This window comes from Sitophilus oryzae, unplaced genomic scaffold, assembly GCF_002938485.1.
Source record: "Sitophilus oryzae breed Bouriz unplaced genomic scaffold, Soryzae_2.0 scaffold_179_pilon_pilon, whole genome shotgun sequence".
NCBI lineage: Eukaryota > Metazoa > Arthropoda > Insecta > Coleoptera > Curculionidae > Sitophilus > Sitophilus oryzae.
The window spans coordinates 930,405-954,880 of NW_022146501.1; the positions used below are offsets into that span (position 1 = coordinate 930,405).

General features: G+C 31.7%; 1 protein-coding gene and 2 long non-coding RNA genes across 5 annotated transcripts; 1 reads left to right on the forward strand and 2 right to left on the reverse strand.

Moving 5' to 3' along the window:
* Positions 1 to 1,229: 1,229 nt before the first annotated feature.
* On the reverse strand, positions 1,230 to 6,131 carry LOC115882733. Its single transcript, XR_004050236.1, has 5 exons — positions 5,858 to 6,131; positions 5,606 to 5,769; positions 5,006 to 5,127; positions 2,338 to 4,837; positions 1,230 to 2,244 (listed from the first exon to the last, which is right to left on the reverse strand). It is a non-coding gene; the product is annotated as an uncharacterized LOC115882733 (long non-coding RNA).
* Positions 6,132 to 8,266: 2,135 nt separating this feature from the next.
* Positions 8,267 to 16,699, reverse strand: LOC115882731. Of its 3 annotated transcripts, XR_004050233.1 has the most exons (12): positions 16,375 to 16,699; positions 16,236 to 16,312; positions 15,816 to 16,158; positions 15,556 to 15,759; positions 15,340 to 15,510; positions 15,127 to 15,288; positions 11,765 to 11,883; positions 10,908 to 11,125; positions 10,303 to 10,631; positions 9,912 to 10,065; positions 9,428 to 9,587; positions 8,267 to 9,134 (listed from the first exon to the last, which is right to left on the reverse strand). It is a non-coding gene; the product is annotated as an uncharacterized LOC115882731 (long non-coding RNA). The 3 variants fall into 3 exon arrangements; XR_004050235.1 differs by lacking the exons at positions 8,267 to 9,134; positions 9,428 to 9,587; positions 9,912 to 10,065; ... (1 more) ...; positions 10,908 to 11,125; positions 11,765 to 11,883 and adding an exon at positions 14,686 to 14,858 and having other exon boundaries at positions 15,561 to 15,759; XR_004050234.1 differs by lacking the exons at positions 8,267 to 9,134; positions 9,428 to 9,587; positions 9,912 to 10,065; ... (1 more) ...; positions 10,908 to 11,125; positions 11,765 to 11,883 and adding an exon at positions 14,686 to 14,861 and having other exon boundaries at positions 15,561 to 15,759.
* Positions 16,700 to 17,036: 337 nt separating this feature from the next.
* On the forward strand, positions 17,037 to 23,533 carry LOC115882759 (RING finger and CHY zinc finger domain-containing protein 1). Its single transcript, XM_030900998.1, has 4 exons — positions 17,037 to 17,324; positions 19,529 to 20,125; positions 20,396 to 20,489; positions 22,578 to 23,533. Exons 1-4 carry the CDS (start codon positions 17,229 to 17,231, stop codon positions 22,703 to 22,705), a joined length of 915 nt encoding a protein of 304 aa, XP_030756858.1. The 5' UTR covers positions 17,037 to 17,228; the 3' UTR covers positions 22,706 to 23,533.
* The last annotated feature ends 943 nt before the right edge of the window (positions 23,534 to 24,476 follow it).

The window sequence follows — 24,476 nt, forward strand, 5'->3', positions numbered from 1 at the left end:
TTTAATATTATATATTATTAACAAAGGGTAACTTAAAAAGTATAATACAAGGTGGTGAATCAAAATGAAATCGCATAATCGAAAAAGAAACAGCGTCAGCGATGGCTATGAAATGAAGATCGCTGTTATTTTGTATGCAAAATTATATGGGGAATGTCATCGATCCTCATTTCCAAGCCATCTGGACGTTTTTTTTTTCGATCATACGATATTATTTCTGCTTATACAATATGACAAAAAAAAACAGCGTCAGCGATGGCTATGAAATGAAGATCGCTGTTATTTTATATGCAAAATTATGTGAGGAATGTCAGCGATCGTCATTTCCCAGCCAACTAGACGCCGTTTTTTTTTCTCGATCATATGGTATGTAGATTACTGCACAAAATAGAAAATATATTAACAATGAAATGCCTAAACATAAATAAATTATACCGTATGATAAAAAAATGGCCTCCGGTAGGCTTTGAAATAACAGTTGATGAAATTTCCAATATAAATTTACATATAAAATGACAGCGATCTTAATTTCCAAGCCATCTCCGACGACGTTTTTTTTCGATCATACGGTATTATTTCTACTTATATAATATGACAAAAAAACAGCGTCAGCGATGGCTATGAAATGAAGATCGCTGTCATTTTTTACATGTAAAAGTATATGGGGAATGTCATCGATCGTCATTTCCCAGCCAACTAGACGTCGTTTTGGTTTCGATCATACGGTATTATTTCTGCTTTATGACAAAAAAAAACAGCGTCAGCGATGGCTATGAAATGAAGATCGTTGTCATTTTATATGGAAAATTATATGGGGAATGTCATCGATCGTCATTTCCCAGCCAACTAGACGCCGTTTTTTTTTCGATCATATGGTATGTACATAGATTCCTGCACAAAATAGAAAATATATTAACAATAAAATGCCTAAACATAAATAAATTATACCGTATGATCGAAAAATATCAGTAGGCCTTGAAATAACAGTTGACGAAATTCCCAATATAAATTTACATATAAAATGACAGCGATCTTAATTTCCAAGCCATCTCCGACGACGTTTTTTTTCAATCATACAGTATTATTTCTGCTTATACAATATGACAAAAAAAACAGCGTCAGCGATGGCTATGAAATGAAGATCACTGTCATTTTATATGCAAAATTATATGGGGAATGTCATCGATCGACATTTCCCAGCCAACTAGACGCCGTTTTTTTTTCGATCATATGGTATGTACATAGATTCCTGAACAAAATAGAAAATATATTAACAATAAAATGCCTAAACATAAATCAATTATACCGTATGATCGAAAAAAAAATGGCATCCGGTAGGCTTTGAAGTAACGGTTTATAAAATTTCCAATATAAATTTACATATAAAATGACAGCGATCTTAATATACCTTGTATAAAACTAGGGATTTTGTACTAACAAAAATAACCTTGTGTAAAAAATTGTCTGTTACATGTAAAAAACAGTTTTTTACTTTATGATTCTAATCATCCATCCCTAGTGTTGATCACACTGTATATTTTTATTTTCGGACTCATTTATACACTTGGTAGTCTTTATATTATCATATACCGTATGATGGAAAAAAACGGCGTCCAGTTGGCTTGGAAATGAACATGATGATATTCCCCATATAATTTTACATATCCCCATATAAAATGTACGAGATCTTCATTTCATTGCCTTCGCTGACGCCGGTTTTTTTTCGATCATATTGTATTACAACTTAACTAAAACAAAATATTCAATAAATATCTTATCCATAACCAAAATAATTATAAATAGTACTCTAATTATTGAATATAACGTAACATTCTTTGGAGAATAAAAAATTATATTAATTTTAATGTAATTCCTCATAGAAAATTATTATATATCAATGCTCAAAGCCTACTTGATCAGAAAATTTTTTGATTGTAAAGTTTAAAGTTCCAAGAAACTGTTTAAAAATAAAATTAAAATTTTGATGGTCTTGAATTCTGTGTTTTTATACAACTGGAATTTACTAAAATATATTCTTGATGATTAAAAAAAAGTTTATGCATAAATTACAGAATTCAATGTCTCAAAATTTTCCTTTTACAATTTTCAAAACAAATAAAGACCAATTTCTTCTTCAAAAAGTCTTCTTCCAGATGTGTCTTGGTGAAGTGTCCAATGCAGGGAAAATAGAAGTACCAGTACCAGCTGCAGTTATTACAGAATGATTTCCAAAAATTTGATGATCTGAAATTAAAAAAAAAAATTAGACTAACTTAGACTCATACACATCAAGTTTTACATTACGTATTAATAATAAACATTTTTAGTTTAATTTACCTCAAATTATTTATTTAGTTCCTCTTCAATGATGAATTTTATTCTGAATCCACTGTTCAATGTTGAATTTAATGCAGCTACTGGCATTTTGAAGAGGGTGGTTGAGTTGAAGTGCAGCTGTCCCAAAGCAATACAATATCCCATTCAAAAACTTAATTTTAAAGGAAATTAGAAAAGGAACGAAAAGAAAACCAATTAGAAAATGTATCCAAAATTATACAGTTCTATATAGGCAATAAAAAGACTTGAAGTCTTAGAAAAATGGCAATAAAATAAATAATAATACAAATAAAAGAGAAGACTTCGAAATACAATCAATGTAAGAGAAAAATAATAAATTATATTTAAGAAAAATAAAATTTAGTCAGGGTTTTCCTCTGTATGGAATGATGAATTGAAAAAAGTCATGAAAATGATTCCAAAACTACAACTTGATATAGTCAATAGAAATAAAATACCTTAGAGAACTCTAGAGATACAGATTTTTTTTTTAATTAAATAATGGCTGATAACCCAGAAATACATAAATTAATAGAAGATTTCACGGAATGAAAATATGTGAGACAAATAAAGAAACAGAGATAAGTATATGGAATTAAAAAAGTTCCATAAATATGTGTGAATGAACTTAGAAAAGTCTCAGAAGAATGACAAAAAAAATACAAAAGTATATACAAATAAAATGACCTAGAAATACAATCAATGGAAGAGTTTATAGAATTGATGAATGATTGCATTCGCACAATGAAGAAAATATGGGGAACATTAAGAGAGATATTATGCATTGGATAAAATGGAATGAAAATGAGGGAAAATCTCGGGAAAAATAAGATGACAATGGATAAGAAAGCAATAATTCCATACAGGCAACAAAATTATTTTTTTATGCATTAAAAAAGTATCGGAAGAAAGTCACAATAAAAATATATAAGCCAGTCATTAGAAGAGCTTATAGAATTGATGAATGGTAATATTCCAATAATAAAGAAAATATAGAATACAAAAATAATGTATATGAGGTAGGCCATAAGCAAGAAAAAAAAATAAAGAAGTATGCGGTCTTGGAAAGAACTGGAAAATTAATCAAATATTATGCTTAGCCTCCTCTAAAGAATATCTAGTAAAAATATGACATTAAGCACATAAGAAAAATCCTCCAGAGCATATAAGTTCGCCCCCCTCCATCAGATTTAACCCTTGTCCGACGATTTAGCCTCGCCAGTCAGTTCCCATCCCAGCTAAGCAGCCCCGTCTCGGGTCACCCTCATCACCCATCGAGCGGACATCCACCGGGACCCCCTACAGGCGGACCCCCCTCATCGTCTTCAATGTGTCCGATATCCCGCCCCCTCTACTGTCGAGACGTCACGGGATACGTGCACGAAGAAGTCTCGTAGCTTGGGTGCCAGGTCGTATCCGGCCGAAGCCTCTAGCGTTAGAACACCTAGCTCGTAAACCAGAGGGTGGTGACTCCCTTGGGTACCTCTGCATGCTACACAGGTCATCGATGGCCGAACATCAGGGTTAGGGGGTGACCCGGGTCTCCTCCTCTTCGGGGAGGCTAGTTATGATGCTCTGGAGTCGATGTTATTCGGGCATATTTATTGGAAAAAAATGCTAGAAAAACTAGAAGTGACTTATGTGGACGAGACAGTTTTTTTGAATAAATGGCGAATGCGCCAGGAATTAGTAGGAAATTAGATGAAAATTAGTCCTTATTCTGAGATTTTTAAGTGTGTTACTGTGTATTTAAATTATATTTAAACACAGAGAAACCAAACCAAGAGAATCCGCAAAATTATGGCAATTCATGGCATATGATCTGAAAAAAATGACATGAAAATGAATCCATCAAAACATAAATTCTGTACAAGAATGATACCATAAGAAAACTAATACAAATAAAAGAATACTTATAGAAATAGAGCCAGTGAAATATTTTATAGAATCAATAAATGATGGTATTATTCCAATAATGAAGAAAATATGGGAGTCAAGCTGTTAATAGGAAAACGAAATAAATTCTAACTAATGGTATGTTTTACCAAACAAATAAGACCTACAGAAATACAATCAAGGGAATAATGTATGGAATTGATAAATGATGACATTATTTCCACAATCAACAATATATAAAAGTCAAGCAATTATAAAGAAATGAAATTAAACCAAAAACCACATAAAGTTCTAAGTAGATGGTATTGTATCAAAAATAAAAAGCCATAAATAGGCTTAAATTAAAAATCACTGCTCTGAATTTATCTATGATAATAAGGAAACATAAAAATAGCACCCATTGGAAATTTTTCCTTACTTAAATTTAAAAATCATAAAATCTACTAATGAACATCAATAGCAAACAAATAAAAATATATTTACACAAAAGAAATAAAATTTTTAGATTTACTTATATGTCCTGATGTATTGTTCATAATATCAATTGAAAGGATAAATGTACTGCCCTGGAACTGTATACATCCATTGCGTTACTGCACAATCTCTGTAAAAAAGAAATAAATAATATTACATTTTATTAATTATGCTATAATAATTACGTTTTTTTTTGGTTTCGTATTAATATTAAATATATCTTAAAATTACGGTTAGTCTGTTAATAATCATTTAATAAATTTATTCAAATTGTTTTTAAATAATAAAATAAACTTACTTTTAATTGAGTAATGAAAAACCAATTTCGTAAACCAGAATGATAGACAAACAACAGAGGTGATTCAGGTCTTGTCTTTTAGGTGGCCTGTACATGCTGAGTGTGTATTATTAATAATACTCCTAAAAGAGATAATTGAATTAAAGCATTATAATTAAAACAATGCAAATTTGTATAAACTACGATATATATGACAACAGTATATAGTAAAAATGCTAAAAGGTTTGGTTTTATCTGAAACAATTATATAATTATTGAGCACATAGTGGGCCTCTTTAGGTATACTAACACTGACTTGTTTCCCTGTACAAATAAACACTTAAAAAATTACTCTTGGGAAAAAAAAGGACATCTCCAAACACAATCAAAAAAATGGCCAAAAAAATATCAATATTTGTAAATAGAAAGCAATATTCTTAGTAACTTTAATATTATTGTACAATAAAGACATCAAGGAATGTATCTATATTCTCATACACTCGATTTTGAAAAAGGAAATGAGGAAAATTGGAAAAATTTATAAGCTTTAAACGATGATGTAATTGAAATATTTCAAAGTGAAAAAAAACTATAAAAACAAGCAAAATAACGGGTACTTACATTTTCATGAGTTTAAGCAGGCTTACGGAACAGAATAAGCTCAAATACTGTATAAAAGAACCACTTTTTCTACCAAAAAATCACAAAAATTGTAAAGGATCTTCCAACAACGGAAAAGGTCGTCCTGTCATGATGTTTTTTTTGCTGTATAACCAATGCTGCGCCTAAAAGAAAATATTTATTCTACTGAAATAGTGTGTGTATTATATGGTTATCATGATTTTGTAACGATTCGATTCGTTTTATACTTACAAAAATAAGATTTAATTTAGATCTTCACAAAAATACAAACATACTGGCAACCATTTTAGTTTTTAGTTCAAAATCTCCTCACTTTTGACACAATGGCGCCACTAGCGTTCTTCTTCTTTTTCGAATTTTAGGCCATAGATTCGTAACCACAGAATCAAAGTATTGTTCTTCTTCTTTTCAATACTTCTGTTCCTAACTATGTGCAACCACAGATCATATACATTTTCTTCTTCTTTATTTTTCAATGGCTTGAACAGGTCAGGAACATTTGGCCAGTGTCCTGAAAAAAAATAACGATAAGGAGAGACCAAATTATAATCTTTGGATAATTAAATAAGACAAAGACAACAATATAAATAAACAAGCACAGCAATTTTAAAATTAAAATACGTTTAAAAACTTTAAATCAAATAAAACATTTTAAAATTTGGTGATCTAGATAAATATCATTGATATTTACGCACTAATTCTTCGAGATAACGAAAATCTTTTTGGTTTACAAGCCAATAAATCCAACCGTTCGATATCAAGAACACTGGAGATTTCAAGAAAAAATATACAGACTAGTTTTATTATAATTCTCTATACATTAATACTGAATTTCTGGTCAAGATTTTTACAAGAAAGAATAGAGAATTTAAAAGAGAGAGTGACTTACAAGAAAAAAGAATTTAAACAGTTTTCGTAACCACATGGATTTATCATTACATCACAAAGGCACATCCAGTAAAATGTAATCCTTGTTGTATCGAGGATATGATTGGAAATATGCTGGAGTACAATGCCCTAAAATGGAATGTTGTAAATGGATGAAAATTGCTCTCACTGATTTACACAAACAAGACACGTACAAATTCTTATAATACTTACAAAAATGTCTAGAATACACTAACAAGACATATTTTAGGCATGATTTAGTAGAAGGTACAGAGGTGACTTTACCAAATTTACAGCAAAGATTGGACCAGATTTGAGACCAAATTCAAAAAAATTCTATAGCCTAGGCCTCAAAGAAAACAAAGTCCTCCTACACTGGGTGCCTGCTCACCAAGGGATAGAAGGCAATGAAAAAGCAAATAATCTAGCTAGGAAAGGAGCGAACACTCCACTAACTGGACCAGAACCGTTCTGCTTTCCAAGTGGTAACCAACTCAAGGCGGAACTCAAGAACTTGGAAGATTCCATCCGCAACCTGGAATGGAAATCTTGCAATGGTCTAAGACACTCGAAGAAGTTTCTGAGGGCTTATGATCAAGAAAAATCACAGATCTTCCTGGGTCTGAGTAAGAACAATCTTCGGATTGTCACGGGGTTTTTAACAGGGCACTGTCTCCTCAATGAACACCTCAGTAGATTGAAACTAAGAAGAAACGGCGAATGCAGATTCTGTGGGGAAGATGGTGAAACACCAGTACACCTCATCACTGAGTGCGCCGAGACGACAACCATTCGTGCCATGAATTTTGATACGACTGATATTGGAGATGGAGAACTACCCTCTATAAAACCGTCCCAGATACTGGCTTTTGTCAAAGCCCTGGGACTGTATGATGAGTTATGATTCAAGAAAGGGGGACACAATGGATCTGTAAGGTCGAACTGATTAACCCCCCTCCCACTCATTCTAAATTCTAAAATTCTAATAGCCTAGGCCTGGTGTAGAATATAGAATTTATTTAATGCTAAGATGGTCTATAATGGCCATATATTAATATGATTATTATTTTATACTCTTTAAAAAGAAAATCATAATTAAAGAATTATATTAAGACAACTCAAATTTGTTAACTAAAATATGATGACAGTGACCGTAGGGACATTAGTTTTAATCATCTCTTCAGATGATTAAAAATGATGATGAATGATGATGCGTTCTGATGTATTGTGGTCAATTAGTGTTTTATTTTGCTCTAGGAAACCTTGTATTATTTATAGAGCCTTAATATTGCAGACGATTTAACAAATAAAACTTTGATAATTTTGAATCCTGTAATTTTTTATAACTAAAAGTGAACCAAGACATATTTCAGAAATAAATAGTTTTTAAACTGAAATTAATATTTAAATTACAGAATTTTTCTTATCTCAATTTTACTTTTACATTTTTTAAAAAATCTGTTAATTTCAATATTTTATTTTCCTAGCGCATTCGCCATTTAGTAAAATTTTGCTTTTATAATGCCCGTTTAAAAAATATCAATTAAAAATCCTTTTTTTTAAGAAAGAACCACTAAGATAACTCGTATATGACATATACAGAGTGCCCACACAACAAATTCATTAAAAATTAATTTGGAATCCATTTCAAAATATTTATTTTTTAATAAGTTGTATTTTGAAATATATTTTCTTTTTAATACATTTTAAACTTTCTGAACAAGTTGTGTGGAAAACCCCGTATTCTTTTATAAAGCTTGCGAATGATAGTTGAATAACATTTAGATAATTTTGAATCCTGTAATTTTTTATAACTAAGACATATTTCAGAAAAGATAGTTTAAAAAATATTCAATTATTATTCCGGTTGAATTAAAATATTGTTGCATAAAATATATAAAAATAAACGCATTTATATTGAAATTAATATTTAAATTACAGAATTTATCTTATCTCAATCTTACTTTTACATTTTTTTTAAAAAATCTATGAATTTCAATATTCTCTTTTCCTGGCGCATTCGCCATTTAATACACTTTTGCATTTATAATGCCCATATAAAAAATATCAATTTAAAATCCTTTTTTTAGAGAGAGAATCGCTTATATAACGGTATAAGACATACAAAGTATCCACACAACCGGTCCATTAAAAATTATTTTGGGATCCAATTTAAAATATTTATTTTCTATTAAGTTGTATTTTGAAATATATTTTCCACTTTCCGAACAGGTTGTGTGGAACACTGTTGTGTTAACACTGCAAATAATCAATAAATAAAATTTAGATAATTTTAAATTCCATAATTTTTTACCAACTAGAATTAACTAAAATATATTCTAGACGATATACTAGTTTTAAAAATATAAATATTTGAATTTTAACTTAAATTATATAAAAACATTTGCGTTTGTACGAATTATAGAATTTAAGCATTTTATCTAAATTTTACTTTAAAAAATCGTAGAATTAAAAAAATGGGATCAGTGTGATCAAAACGAAGTGTTCCTATCGCAAGTCCGCGTTCTGTTCTATATCTTCAATGGGGAATATACAGGAGGATCAAATAAGTAGGAGTACCAAAAACAGCTGCAGTTGTTACGGAACCAGTACCATAAACCTATAAACAGAAATAATTGTATAATATTGTTTCCATCGTACACACAATATTTACTAAACATCCCAGCAGAAAAGTTTTTGAACGGCCTCCAAGAAATATGATTAAAAAAAATGTTCTTCTTGTGCAATTGTGTAACATAAAAATACTAGTACTCAGCCAGAACTAAATTTTATTAATATAATTTCTTATAATAAAATAATAAGTTTAATTCAATAGCATTAAAAACATAAACCTCTGAGTACCTCATACCATTGTTTCATACCTTAAATCTACCAAAAAAAAATATAACTTACATTTTTTAAGGCGAATAGTTGCCTGAAGCCAGTCAATGTCTCAGCAAAGTAGTACCTGCATGGCACTGTTGGTACATCCCATTCTTATAAGTGTTTGTTGCAAATCACCTGCACATTGCCACAGAATATGCTTTTTAATATTGAGAAGTAATGGGAAAACCTGAAATTTTTTACTTGTTAAATTAGAAAGAAAACAATTAAATAATTTCATCAAAAATACAATATTTTTCTATATCGACAAGAGGAAAGACTTTTTTAGACAAACGCATTCTTCATAAGGTTTTGTTTGTTTTTATTTCTTTTTTGTGTTTGTTCGCATTTTGATTTCTAGGACTTTTTACAAAGAATGCATTTTACTCAAAAAGTAAATAGTAAAAAAAGTTTTTTCTCTTTATTACCAACATACTTTTACTACATATTATACTACAATACGCGTTTTTCTATGCGGTACTACCAAAAAACTCTATCGAAAAAAGAAACTTACATCTTTTAAGCGTGAAAATTGTTTCAACACAGCCAGTGTCTCAGTGTAGTAATATTTGCAGTGCCGTGTTCCCAAGTACCATTCAAATAGCTTCTTGAAGACCAAATGCAGATTTCCACAAAAACCCTGAGAAAAAAACATAAATTTTTCATCCCTAAAACAAAAAAGAAGTATTAAACATTGTTCTTTGATAAACTGTTCATAGCATTAAATTTATTTTTGTGGAGAATAGGCAACCAGTAAATCAGAACTAAAAATAACTAAATTCAAAATTAATTCATTTCCCGTGTTCTTTGTTGTTTTTTTTTTAGATTTATTTAATACTGTGATTAAACAAAACAAAGACTACGACAAGTACATTTTTTTCTATATTAATTAAAAGAAAACTTACATTTAATTCTTTGTAATGTAGTGTTAAGAAATTTAATACAAGATAGAGCCCAACTATGTCATGTTAGCCTCCATTTATCATAAATCTCTGTCTCCTGATGCGTATTCATCTTCCTGCACCTGATTTAACCCTTTGTCGAAGATTAAGCATCACCCAGCTCCTAGACATAGAGAGTGGTAACTTCCTTGGGTACCCATGTATGCTATGCAGGTCCTCGAAAGCCGAACATCAAAGTTAGATGATGATCCAGGTCTCCTCTTCTGTGGAAGAATGCAGAAAGACACCATTCTCTTGTATGATATTATTGAGTATACTAACACCGATTTATTCTAAAAAAAGTAGAACATACTTGTTTGCCTGGACAAATAAACACCGCATTACTTTAGGAATAAAAAAACATCTTTAAACTCTATTAAAAAAAAATGGCCGAAAAAAATATCAAATGTTTCAAATCTAAAGCAATATTCTGTACAATAGAGACATTTGTATCTATATTTCCATATACTCGATTTTGAAAATAGGAAAAATATATTTTTTAAAAACTTTTAATTGATGATTTCAATTGAAAAACCTATAAAAAACAGACAAAATTAATGGGTACTTACATTTTCATGAGAATATAAACAAAATACAGAAACCAGACAGAAACAAAACAAGAAAGAATCGCAAATCGCAACTTCGCAACCACAGATTCGACATAGATTTTCTTCTTCTATATTTTTAAGTGGCTTGAACTTATAGGTCATTTGGCTAGTCCACAGTCAAAAATAATTCTGACCTTCTTGACAAAATGGCGAAGGTACAAATTTAAAAAGGCATTTTTCTAAAATAAAAATCTCAATCATAACATTTAAACGCAAACAGGGTGGTTTGTTTTTTATTACACGATATTGACGATAGTTCAACAAGATACTCAAGATTCAAGAAAAAGTATTCAAACTAGTTTTATTATATCCTGTATATACTAATGCTGAATTTCTAGTTAAGACGCTTACAAGAAAAAATAGAGAATTTAAACAGTTTTCAAGAACAGACTGCTTTATCCTTACATCAAGTAAAATATAATATCTTTGTTGTATCGAGGATATGTTTGGAAATACTGGTGCACAATGACCTAAAATGGAACGTTGCTAAGGGGCGAAAAATGCTCTTACTTCTTATAGTACTTACAAAAATGTCTAGAATACACTAACAAGACATATTTTAGGTATAATAAGTTAGTAGAAGATACAGGAAGTGACTAAGAAATTTACAGCAAAGATTGGACCAGATTTGAGGCCAAATTCAAAAAAATTCTGTAGCTCGTCCTGGTATAAGACAATTTATTTAATGCTAATATGGTCTATAATGTCATATATTAATATTTCGTGTTTTTGATTGTATTTGTGTATAAGAACGGATTTAGCTCTATTAAAGCTTTTAATATTAGCTATCTTTTATCTTTCAGAAAAAATATATTTACCCGAAGCCAATAACATTTTAGATATAAGTCCTGATGCATTGGCCATACTATATATTCATGCAAAGGATAAAATGTATTGCCATGGAACTGTATACATCCATCGATTTGTTGTAGAAAATCTGTAACAAAGAAATAAATAATATTATATTTTTTTTAATTATGCTATAATAATTGTGTTTTTTTTTGAGTTTCATACTAATATTAAAGAAATTTTAAAAAATATGGCTACTTCCACTTATTTTAAAAGACGTAGAAAATACCGTATGATCGAATAAAAACGGCGTCAGCGATCATTTCATAGCCAATGAAGATCGCTGTCATTTTATATGTAAAATTATATGGGAAATGTCATCGATCGTCATTTCCAAGCCAACTGGACGCCGTTTTTTTTCGATCATACGGTACTTGTTTGCCTGAATTATGGAGGGTAGGCCCGGACAAATAAACAACCAAAATATTACGTTTGGGAATAAAAAAAAACATCCTTAAACTCTACTACGCTATAGAGATGAAAAGAGAAAAATTTCATTTATCTTAATTCTAAACATACATTATTTATATAATTTGTGTTTATGATAAAAAAAAGCGTTAGCGATATTTAAGCACAAGATGACAATAATTATATTGTAGCTATGTGCCCAGAGTACTGCAAAAATAATTTTAAATGGAACATTAACTTACAAATCAAGTTTAACGTTTTTTCTTGACGAAATGGCGAATGCGCCTATTAAAGGAAAATTTTAATACTTAGAATTTGCCCGAATTATTAAGGTAGAAGTACGATAATTAATAACTGGTTATAGATAAGTACCGTATGATCGAAAAAAAACGGCGTCCAGTTGGCTTGGAAATGACGCTGTTTTTTTCGATCATATTGTATAAGTTTCGTGTACAAAAACAAAGGTTTATATACATACATCGGAACTAGTTTAACGTAGCTTTAGAAGATATACGATTAAAATACTGAACAGAGTTGATTTGAATTTACGGTAAGTTTCCCGGAAACCTGACTCTTAAAAAAAATCCGGCGTCCCGGACTCAAAAACCCTTTAGAATTAAAATCATGAGAGCAAAGAGCAAAGCGACACGCAACGTAAAATACGAAGATATTATTTTCAATTGGTAATTTGAGCGCTTTTTCTTTTTTGAAAGGGAGAAACGGCTACTGTCAAAACATACCCTTTTTTCCACTACCATTTTTGGTTGCGAAATCGTCTTGGAAGCCAAGACGGGACCGTAGTCAACTCCGCATTTCTAAAAATCGCAATGTCAAAGGAAGATTAATATTTTCTGAAGTAAGTTGTAATTAGTTGGGACATCTATCTTAGATCGGCTGAACATGAATTAAAACTTCACAGAAGATTAGAAGATTTCTGCATTTACTATTTTAAATAATTATTAATTACCGGAAGATCGAAAAAAACGGCGTCCGGTTGGCTTGGAGATGACGATCGATGACATTCCCATATAATTTTACATATAAAAGACAGCGATGTTCATTTCGTAGCGATCGCTGACGCTGTTTTTTTCGATTATATTGTATAACTTTCGTGTACAAAAACAAAGGTTTATATATACATCGGAACTAGTTTAACGTAGCTTTAGTAGATATACGATTAAAATACTGAACAGAGTTGAGTTGATTTTACGGTGAGTTTCCCGGAAACCGGACTCTTAAAAAAAATCCGGTGTCCCGGACTCAAAAACCCTTTAGAATTAAAATCATGAGAGCAAAGAGCAAAGCGACACGCAACGTAAAATACGAAGATATTATTTTTAATTGGTAATTTGAGCGCTTTTTATTTTTTCAAAGGGAGAAACGGCTACTGTCAAAACATACCCTTTTTTCCACTACCATTTTAGGTTGCGAAATCGTCTTGGAAGCCAAGACGGGACCGTAGTCAACTCCGCATTTCTAGAAATCGCAATGTCAAAGGAAGATTTATATTTTCTGAAGTAAGTTGTAATTAGTTGGGACATCTATCTTAGATCGGTTGAACATGAATTAAAACTTCATAGTAGATTAGAAGATTTCTGCATTTACTATTATAAATAATTATTAATTACCGGAAGATCGAAAAAAACGGCGTCCAGTTGGCTTGGAGATGACGATCGATATCATTCCCATATAATTTTACATATAAAAGACAGCGATGTTCATTTCGTAGCGATCGCTGACGCTGTTTTTTTCGATTATATTGTATAACTTTCGTGTACAAAAACAAAGGTTTATATATACATCGGAACTAGTTTAACGTTGCTTTAGTAGATATACGATTAAAATACTGAACAAAGTTGAGTTGTTTTTACGGTAAGTTTCCCGGAAACCGGACTCTTAAAAAAAATCCGGCGTCCCGGACTCAAAAACCCTTTAGAATTAAAATCATGAGAGCAAAGAGCAAAGCGACACGTAACGTAAAATACGAAGATATTATTTTTAATTGGTAATTTGAGCGCTTTTTCTTTTTTGAAAGGGAGAAACGGCTACTGTCAAAACATACCCTTTTTTCCAATACCATTTTAGGTTTGAATATCGCCTTGGAAGCCAAGACGGGACCGTAGTCAACTCCGCATTTCTAAAAATCGCAATGTCAAAGGAAGATTAATATTTTCTGAAGTAAGTTGTAATTAGTTGGGACATCTATCTTAGATCGGCTGAACATGAATTAAAACTTCACAGAAACCATTTACTATTGAGTTGTTTTTACGCTTAATTTCCCGGAAACCGGATTCTTAAAAAAAATCGGGCGTCCAGGATTTCAGAAACCCTTCTGAATTAAAAATTATGTATTTAGGCAAAGTGACGTAGTAGAAAATTTAAAATGACGTTTTTTATTTACGCAGTTTTCTTGGTTGTAAAAATACTTTTTCACTGCAGATCAGTTTGAATGGATTTTTATTTTGCACAGGTTGTACAAGCTTATGATATTTCACAAATTAGCCAAATAATGTCAATTTTTAATCACATTTCTATGAATATTTGTATTGTTCTCTATTAATTATCCCACAAATATCTTGAATTTTGCCAGTACATAGTTCTAAGTTCGTCCTGAAACAAGCCCGCTCTTTTTTGGGGCTTCTGTGATGTGGGACACTGCTTAAGAAGTAGGACTTGGTTACTGTTTTAGTATTATTTCAAGCTGAACACCAGTGGCGGATACAGAGGGGGGGCCCGGGCCCCCCCTAAAGTCCCTAAATTGGGTTAAATCTTAGACTTTTGGGTTAAAAATAGCGCCCTAAAAAGTATATTCTTCATTACTTTTCATCTTCCCCACCCTAAAATAAATTCCTGTATCCGCCCCTGCCGAACACTATATTCTAACTGTGTTATAATGGGTAGATTTAATAAAACAATTTTGTACCTTTTATTGTTCTTTCTCGTTCTTCGACGATATTCGATTGGCCGATAGAAATTTAATTCGAGGTAGTTCAGAGTAAAAACCATTTTTGTATGGCTTCGAAATTTTCAGGAAAATTAAATACTTCTGAAGAAAATGGCGGATGCGCAGGATAATTACTAAAATCTTTAAAAGTAGTTTAATTTATTTTATTAGTTTGAATTCAAATAAAACTACCTAGAATTAGTCACCGCTTACAATTTTATCTTAAGAATAATCTTGGTAAACCCAATAGCTGCCGCATGACTGTGCCTCAACCTTCCATAGTTCCTCTGTATCTGACTGTTCATATTGAACACATCTTTGGTATTTTGATTTAAAAGTTACACAGGAGAACAGGATCTAGAACTAAAGAGACTAGTTTACTATCTGTATACAAATGCTTTACCTTACATTACGTTGGAATATCTAGATTATTATTATGAGAAAATCAGATCTAAGGATTCCCAGCCTCCGTTAAGATTCAGTATGTGAATTTCCTCTAGGGGAAGATTGCTTACAATTTTATCCTATAACAAAGTCGAATGGATCAAGCCAGCTGGAGAAATAAGTGCCATTTCCTCAAAGTCTAGGGGAACCTGCTGAATTTGTAATCTTCTGCAATATCAAATAACATTTTCCTAAAAACCTTGATAATGTTCAAAGAGACTTACCATTATTTCCAATATAATTTCTCATGTGAATTATTTACACAGTTTTCTTCGTTGTAAGACTATTTTTTACTTTTTACTACAGATCAGTTTGAACGTACATTTGTTTTGAACAGGTCGTACAAGCTTATTACAATATCTCACAACAGTTTTAATCACATTTCTACGAATATTTGTATCGTTCTCTAGTAATTATTCCACAAATATCTTGAATTTTGCCAGTACATAGCTCTAAGTTCATCTTGAAACAAGCGATTGGTCCTTTTTAGAACTTCTGTGATTTGGTTTGGACACTACTTACGAAGCAGGATTTGGTTATTGTTTCAGTATTATTTGAAGCTGAACACTAGAAAGGAAATACATAGTTAACATGTGGCTGGGTGTATTATAAGGCGTATATTATTTAATACAACGATTCCATACCTTTTATTGTTTTTTTTCTGGTCCTTCTACAATATTGGAAGCCAACTATTCATTATGAGAAATTGACATGTCATTTTCTAAAATTTCCAAATAATAATTTATTTCGTATGAAATACCTTACAAAACACATAAAAATCACCTTATCCTTAATTTACCTTCTATTTCGAGTATCTAGGAAGCAATAATTTAACTTTGTTCAGCAAACTAATTGGAAAAATAATTTGTGACCCCAGGCAACCAGTAATACACCTTCGGATACGTCATTGCCTTAATATCTCACCGGTCGCTTCCGACAAAAAATAAGTACTTATACAAAAAACAAAAGAATTTTATTTGGGATTCGCAGACGCGGCGTGGCGATGTAAACTCTAATCCTAACTTTCTGGCGCTTGAGGAATGCGACGTTATGGGAACTGGCCAGCCCATAATTTAGCCCTCTTGAGTTGTTGTTAGAGAATTGTTTGCAGTCGTTACGATGTCTGTCAAGGTTAGTCTTGATGCCGAGGCGCCGGTCATTTCTACCACGAAATTCCGCATTCCTAGGTACCTTCGTTTACGGGGGGGATTGTTAAGATTCGTCTAGTCGGAGAGACGACGCTTGCAATTAACCCCGTAAATGCTTGGAGTTATAAACTTGGGAATGTTTTTTGTCACTTTTTTTTCAATCATTTTGAATTTAATAAAAGCGGTAAAATTATATACCCACCTCTGGTCACGAGCTAATAAAATAAAATATTTGTCCGTTGGGCCGTACAATAGCCACCACCGAAAATCCCGGTGACAGTTCGTTTACACAAATCAGCTGTTTGTCAAAGATCTGTCACCGTGGTTGGTGAGTTGGTAAACGCATCATGATCTGTTAAAGTCAAAATTATTCCATCGCATTTTATATGTTTGTTCAGTTAATTTTACGATAACTGACGATTGAGATATTGGCATTCTGTTGAACCCGTTGGCCCCAGTTCCAGTCCGTACGCTTTGGAGTGCGCATAGATGGCTTTGGCTACCACTCCGGGGGCCGAGGGACCCCCAGAAGAAACAATTAAAGTAATTGGATGTGCCCATTACAAAAGAAAATCGAAATTCGTCGTAAGTAATCGTATTTTTGCTCTTTTTTTAGTTTCAGTGTCATATGACAGGTATATTACTTTGGGATGATAAATTTAGAGATTGAAAACAACGATTTTAAAGTGTTTTTTTTTCGATAACTACCCATTTATTTCGTGCAAATAACTCAATCTGCATGAATTTAACGCATGCTGTTCGTTACTGATTAAACTGAACAAGATAAAAGCTTTTCGAAACCCAAATGCTTGTTCTTATCTCTTCATATCTCATTTAAAATTACCAAAACACTACCAAACAATACATTTAATTTCATATTTAACACGATGTGGCAAACGTTCATGTGTCCAACGTTGAAAAGTGTTTGCCACATCGTAAGAAATAAATTTTAAATACCAACCGTCTGCATTTGTACTGCTAGCTACAGTTATTCACCACATACGACACAGATTATTATTGTAGCTAAACGATTAGATTTTTACAAATTGTAAGTTTTGGGTTCGTTGAAGGACTATTAGAGCTATAATTTAAAAAAAAAATTTACAAGATATTATACAAAAATATTATAGTTGTATTTTTTTAAATGGAACACCCTGTATATTATTCTAGTTTCAGATTCTACGAGTGAAATAAAGGGAAATTTGATTAAGGTTAATCACACTTAAACCTTACCGTTTTTGAAATATTTTCGATTTTGTGAAATTGCAGTAAAAAAATTAAGGCTTCCTTTCTCCGAGGCTATTAAAGTTTTTAATACTAAATATTTACTGAAGATTATTTATTGATCAGATATTGTGTTGCAATAATAAAAATTATATTACCTTATACAGAGTGTCCAAAAATTTATTTTAAATAATTACTATGTTTAAACGGCAATAACTTATTTAATTTAAACGCAATACCCTGTAAATTTTACGTGAATCAGATGCACAATTTAATTGTCTATCAAATTGTATTATACCATTTTTTACCGATCTCTTCAAGTTTTCGTAGAAAATGCATTTTCTTTTAATTTAGACCACATTTTAGATTTTTTTTAATGATGTAACAAATTTTCAAAAAATACAGATACGAATATTGTCGATATAGTTCGTTTATTTCATTAAAATATAAAAAGCAGTTTAAATATTTTTCGTTAAAGAGGACTAATTTTATTAATATTTAATATGATCCCAGTATTCAAACTACATCACAAAATTGAAAATATTGTTTCTCTCTACAATTTCCTGTCTCACAATGTACCGTTTGTGTCCGGCAAGGGTTCATAGTTTCATAGTTGTCGATTTTCAAAAGAAATCAGTACATGCATATTATTTAGTATATTTTTTATTTTAATGATTTTATGGAAAGCACTGTTCATTAAAATGTTGTATCCTATGTTATAGGGCTTGTTTCTCTCTACAATTTCCTGTCTCACAATGTACCGTTTGTGTCGGGGAAGGGTTCATAGTTTCATAGTTGTCGATTTCCGAAAGAAATCAATACATGTATATTATTTCGTATATTTTTCATTTTATTGATTTTATGGAAAGCACTGTTCATTAAAATGTTGTATCCTATGTTATAGGGCTTGTTTTTCTCTACAATTTCCTGTCTCACAATGTACCGTTTGTGTCCGGGAAGGGTTCATTGTTTCATAGTTGTCGATTTTCGAAAGAAATCAGTACATGTATATTATTTAGTATATTTTTTATTTTATTGATTTTATGGAAAGCACTGTTCATTAAAATGTTATATCCTATGTTATAGGCTTGTTTCTCTCTACAATTTCCTGTCTCACAATGTACCTTTTGTGTCCGGGAAGGGTTCATAGTTTCATAATTGTCGATTTTCGAAAGAAATCAGTACATGTATATTATTTCGTAAATTTTTCATTTTATTGATTTTATGGAAAGCACTGTTCATTGAAATGTTGTATCCTATGTTATAGGGCTTGTTTCTCTCTACAATTTCCTGTCTCACAATGTACCGTTTGTGTCCGGGAAGGGTTCATAGTTGTCGATTTTCGAAAGAACTCAGTACATGTATATCAAAAACGGTAAGGTTTAAGTGTGATAAACCTTAATCAAAGTTACCTTTATTTCAATCGTCGAATCTAAAAATCGAATAATATACAGGGAACTCAATCTTCAACGAACCTAAAATTTACAATTTGTAAAAATCCACTTAATCGTTTAGCCACAATACTCCGTGTCGTATGTGGTGAACAACCCTGTATATCTTTTTAGACGCCTTGTTGTAATAAAGTGTACACATGCCGCTTTTGTCACGATGAAAAAGAGAATCATACAGTCAACAGGAAAGCTGTAACGGAGTTGGTTTGTACACTGTGCAATACCCGGCAACCAGTCCAGGCGGAATGTCGAAATTGTGGTGTTAGGTTTGGCAAGTATGTCTGTTTGGAATGCAACTTGTTCGACGATGAAGAAAAGAAGCAATTTCACTGCCAGGGATGCGGTATATGCCGCATTGGGGGTGCTGAGAAGTTTTTCCACTGCGAAAAATGCAATATGTGTTTGCCAGTCCAGTTAAAAAATGGCCACAAGTGCGTGGAAAACGTCTCAAGAGCAAACTGCCCGGTATGCTTGGAGGATATTCATACTTCTCGAATTCCCTGTCACATACCGATGTGTGGGCATTTACTACACCGGACCTGTTTCGAACAGCTACTACAAGCCGGACACTACGCTTGTCCGATCTGTCAAACTTCCTTGATGGACATGAGCCAGCTGTGGAAGTACTTGGATCAGCAAGTCGATACTACCCCCATGCCGCCAGAGTACAAGGATTATATTGTTCACATTTTGTGCAAGGATTGTCACAAGGTAAAAAAATTAGGTAGAAAAGTTTTTTTAATAGTTATTTTGGTAATTATTGAGAAAACTGAAAATCGTCCGATTTTCACCAAAATTGGTATACACACTATTTCGAGGTCGTAGATTACGAATCTGAACTTTTTTCTTGGCGGTCTCTTACGTCTTTTTTTCAGAAAAGCGGAAAATTATTTCAACATTGAATTATTATACCAATTTTGGTGAAAATCTGACGATTTCCAGTTTTTCCAATAATTATCGTTATTTTTTCCCTGTATATAGGAATGTACCGTCCAGTTCCACGTGGTCGGCTTCAAATGCTGCCATTGCGGTTCGTATAACACGTGTCGCATCAAAGGGCCGATAAATCCAACTGGTAAGTGTTTTTAAAAGAAACTTTTGGCACATCCTGTATATTATACAGTGCGAGGAAGTCCAATATCGTCGCCGCTGTCTTAAGATATTATGAAAAAAGTTTCATAATATAATCAATAATAATATAATATAATAATAATATAATAAGTTTCATAAAATAATGTTTCATGGCTTACAAAGGTTGTAGAAAAAAAGGTTTTCCCAAAAAAAATATGATAGAGTTTTAGGTTTTTCTGTAGATAGTGTTGTAAATGGAAATATTGGAAATTTCCAAACGTGTCTCGGAAATATTGGAAATATTTTTAAAAATACTCAAATCTTGTCATTAGCGATTCAAACCCGATGTTTATTAATATATCTTTCATTATTTTGTAACCCTATAAACATCAAACTAAAATCTTTAAAAGAGAAATAAAATCTTTTGGAGTTTGTTGACAAAAGAGAAAATTTGCTATTAAACCCATTCATTATGCTGCAGAATTACTAAATCCAAAATCAGGTTCTGAACTTGATGAAACCCAAATTCTTTCTGCCATAGAATGCATACTTCATATATCAAAAAATAAACTCAATATAAAGGAGCAAGAAATAGTAGAAGTGGCAAGTTATTTGGAAATTACTTCATATGGAAAAGTAGTTTTGATTACCCAGTCTCCTGGTGGAAAGGATTCTGTGTTCTTCATCTTCATTATCACAAGTAGCTTCACGAATTTTGATGATGCCAGCATCTTCGGCCGCCAAGGAACGCAGTTTTATCGTTTATAGTCATATTCATTCAAAAATGAGAAACAGGCTTACTAATGATAGAGCCCCTAAGCTACTCTGTGTATCCCACAATGAAAACTTGCTGAAGAAAATAGGAAACGGCAATAGATCAGTTTCGATACTATTGAAGATTTTGAGAAAGTAGACTGGCAAGAAGATGTTATTGAGTGTGATGCTGATGACAGCGATGAAGATATGCCTCTTGCCCGACTAGTGTCTCAAAAATATTTTTTTTTTGTACAAATTTAACCTTAATTTATTTTTTAATTTGTAGAATAACTCATTTCGTGTTTTGCGATGTTTTGTTATGATTTTTATAAATAAATATTTCAGTTTTTCTTATTTTTTAAAATATTTCAATATATTTCTGGAAATTTTACATCACTATCTGTAGATCATTGGATTCAGCATAAAATTACACTATTTTTATGACACTGTTTAGCATGACAACACTGCATAGTTGTTACAATTAAAAAAAAACGTACCTTTAACTTTATCATTACTTTTTCTTGGACTCCCTGTATACAACAAAACATTTTTAGGATATGTACCTTTGTAAACCGTGTAATATTTCGAAAATTTGGGCAGCATATTCCTCAGATAAAAATAAATAAAAAAGTTCGTATAAATGTATGTCCTAAAATATGGTTAGTTTCGGAGATACAGGGTGTAGAAGTTTCGTTTTTATTTCGATTTTTTCCAAATAATTTCTGACGTAACGTCAATATTTGGATGAAAATTGGTGTCTCGGAGTTTTTTGACATGAGAAATTTGATTTTGATGTCAATATGGCTCCTACTTGTAGAGGGCGCCACCTATATATTTTTTAACTGGTTTGGAGACTGATAACTTTTCGTACGTACCTGTATAAAACTACTAAGTAAAACAATATACATTTACTACGTTTTTTACGTAAAAAAGGCCTCTTAAATGTATATTTTTTTACTCAGTAGTTTTATACAGGTACGGACGAAAAGTTATTAGTCTTCAAATCAGTTAAAACATATGTAGGTGGCGTTCTCTACAAGTAGGAGTCATATTGATATTAAAATCAAATTCCTCATGTCAAAAAAAATCCAAGACAAAAATTTTCATCGAAATACTGACGTTACTTCAGACATTATTTGGGAAAAATCGAAATAAAAACGAAACTTCTACACCCTGTATCTCCGAAACTAACCATATTTTAGGACATACATTTATACGAACTTTTTTACTTATTTTTATCTGCAGAATACGCTGCCGGAGTTTTTATCGGAACGACGATATTGGACTTGGACCTCGCTCTAATGGACCACCCTGTACATAATTTTTTCTCGTCTAGGTTTCAGGGACGGCCAAGCGGTCCAGAACGCACAAGGCGAAGGTAGTAACGCAGCTAATAATAACAATAACGTAGAAAACAATCAGGCGGATATGCCACAGCCAAACAGAAACGTGTCTGCCAAGTAACATTTAGTTATACTCTCATTAGTGACCTTTCTGTTCTGCTCTCTGGTTATTTTCATGCTCCTCATGCTCTTCAAACCCTTCGAAAATCTGATTAAGTTCTGAATCTTATGTAATTTTTATTCTCCCAGGGATGGGTAGACGTAAAAAAATCGGAATTTGTTACATTAGTAATTGTTATAAGGATTTTTTTTTCAATTTTCCTTAAAATTACAACATTTACAGCAAATTAACGTGTTTTAAGAGTTGTAAAAACGCGAATATGTAACAAAATCCGATTATCTGCCCGTCCCTGACTGGGCAGCTTGCGATAAACCGAAAATAGTTCTATAAGTTCCTCGAAAGGTGGTGTTAGTATCTCATTACATGTGTGCTTCGATGGCTATCGGGTAGATGGCGCTAGGAGGCTTTTCTGAAAGTTACCGGCGCTTTCCGCCAGGTGGTGCTAGAGTAACTTTTTGCAGAAAACCCTGTCAATTTTTACAAGTTTTATATATATTTTTATTAACTAGTGAGAGGCTAGGTTTGTTTTTATTCAATATATGTTCCTAACATTGTTATTGATTACATTTTTACACGTATTTTTATATCGTTTAAGATTATTATGTATCTATATTCTATATTATTATAGACTAGTAGTTTTTAAGGTAGTTAGGACTGTTAAAACTCTTTTAGTTGTATAAGCTTATATATGTCCCTCTAAGAATAGCTCTCGGCTGTATCGCGGAAAGTATTAGCTAAGTAAAGAGGCTATGGGAAATTGCTGGAAATTATTTTCAAGTTTGTAGAATGACCGCTAGGGGGCGCAACTGCAACAAAAAATTGGAAAGTGGAGTTTTTACACAATTTTGCCTAGATAAGGTGTACTATAAGTAGCAGGTTCATAATCTTCAGTAAATTTTGAATATTTTTTGTTAGAGCCATTTTCCCCTATCTACCAAAATAAAGTGGTGGGAGAAGGTTAGATCTGTTTTTATTTGAATATTAATAACTCTGGACTGGATGATCGGAATCCAACAAGCGAGGGCTCGTCTAAAAGAGCGTTTCTTACTCTATATTATACCATAACAATAATAATAATAAGGTTTTGAACGTAGACGCTAGGGGGCGTTGTCTTACAATTTAACAAACATTGCGCGTTTTTTCAAAAAAATTAGATGCAATAGCATATGTAATTTTAGCTGATAGTAAAGAGTAGTAAAAGCTTAAAAAGTCAGTGAAAACCGCATCTTGATATCCTCTTTCAAACCGAAGATATTAGCAAAATTATAATAAATACCAAAAAATAAGCCCTTAATTACCTTATTTTTACAACACGGTATCAGTAGCTCTCTTGATTATGCCCATTCTAACCTAAAAATAAGATAGAAACAGTTAGTTTATTTTAAAATCGACGATATACCAGAATAGCATAATACCAAATGTATTAATATCTAATAATTAAGATATTAATAATAATGAGCAAGAAACGATGATTCAGTGAAGTCATGGTAGGCTTTGGAAAAAAGTTGCTTTTGACGTAATAGTATAAACGTCAAATTGTTATTAGATCAACATTTTGATAGTCTTGACAGCGTTTTTTTTATCCTTTAAATGCTTTTTCAAAATGCCTTTATTATTTGAAGTAGTTGAAGTTGTTGGCATTTTGAAATAAACTAATAACAATTTGACGTTTATACTATTACGCGAAAAGCAACTTTTTTCCAAAGCCCACCATGACTTTACTGAATCATCGTTTCTTGTTCACTATTATTAATATCTTAATTATTAGATA

What these genes read in the sequence shown, in the direction of transcription:
- LOC115882759 (XM_030900998.1), top strand. Translation starts at nt 17,229, where the DNA reads ATGGCTTTGGCTACCACTCCGGGGGCCGAGGGACCCCCAGAAGAAACA. An exon ending in TGTGCAAGGATTGTCACAAG is followed by an intron (nt 20,126 to 20,395) that starts GTAAAAAAATTA and finishes CCCTGTATATAG; the next exon opens with GAATGTACCGTCCAGTTCCA. An exon ending in AGGGCCGATAAATCCAACTG is followed by an intron (nt 20,490 to 22,577) that starts GTAAGTGTTTTT and finishes TTTCTCGTCTAG; the next exon opens with GTTTCAGGGACGGCCAAGCG.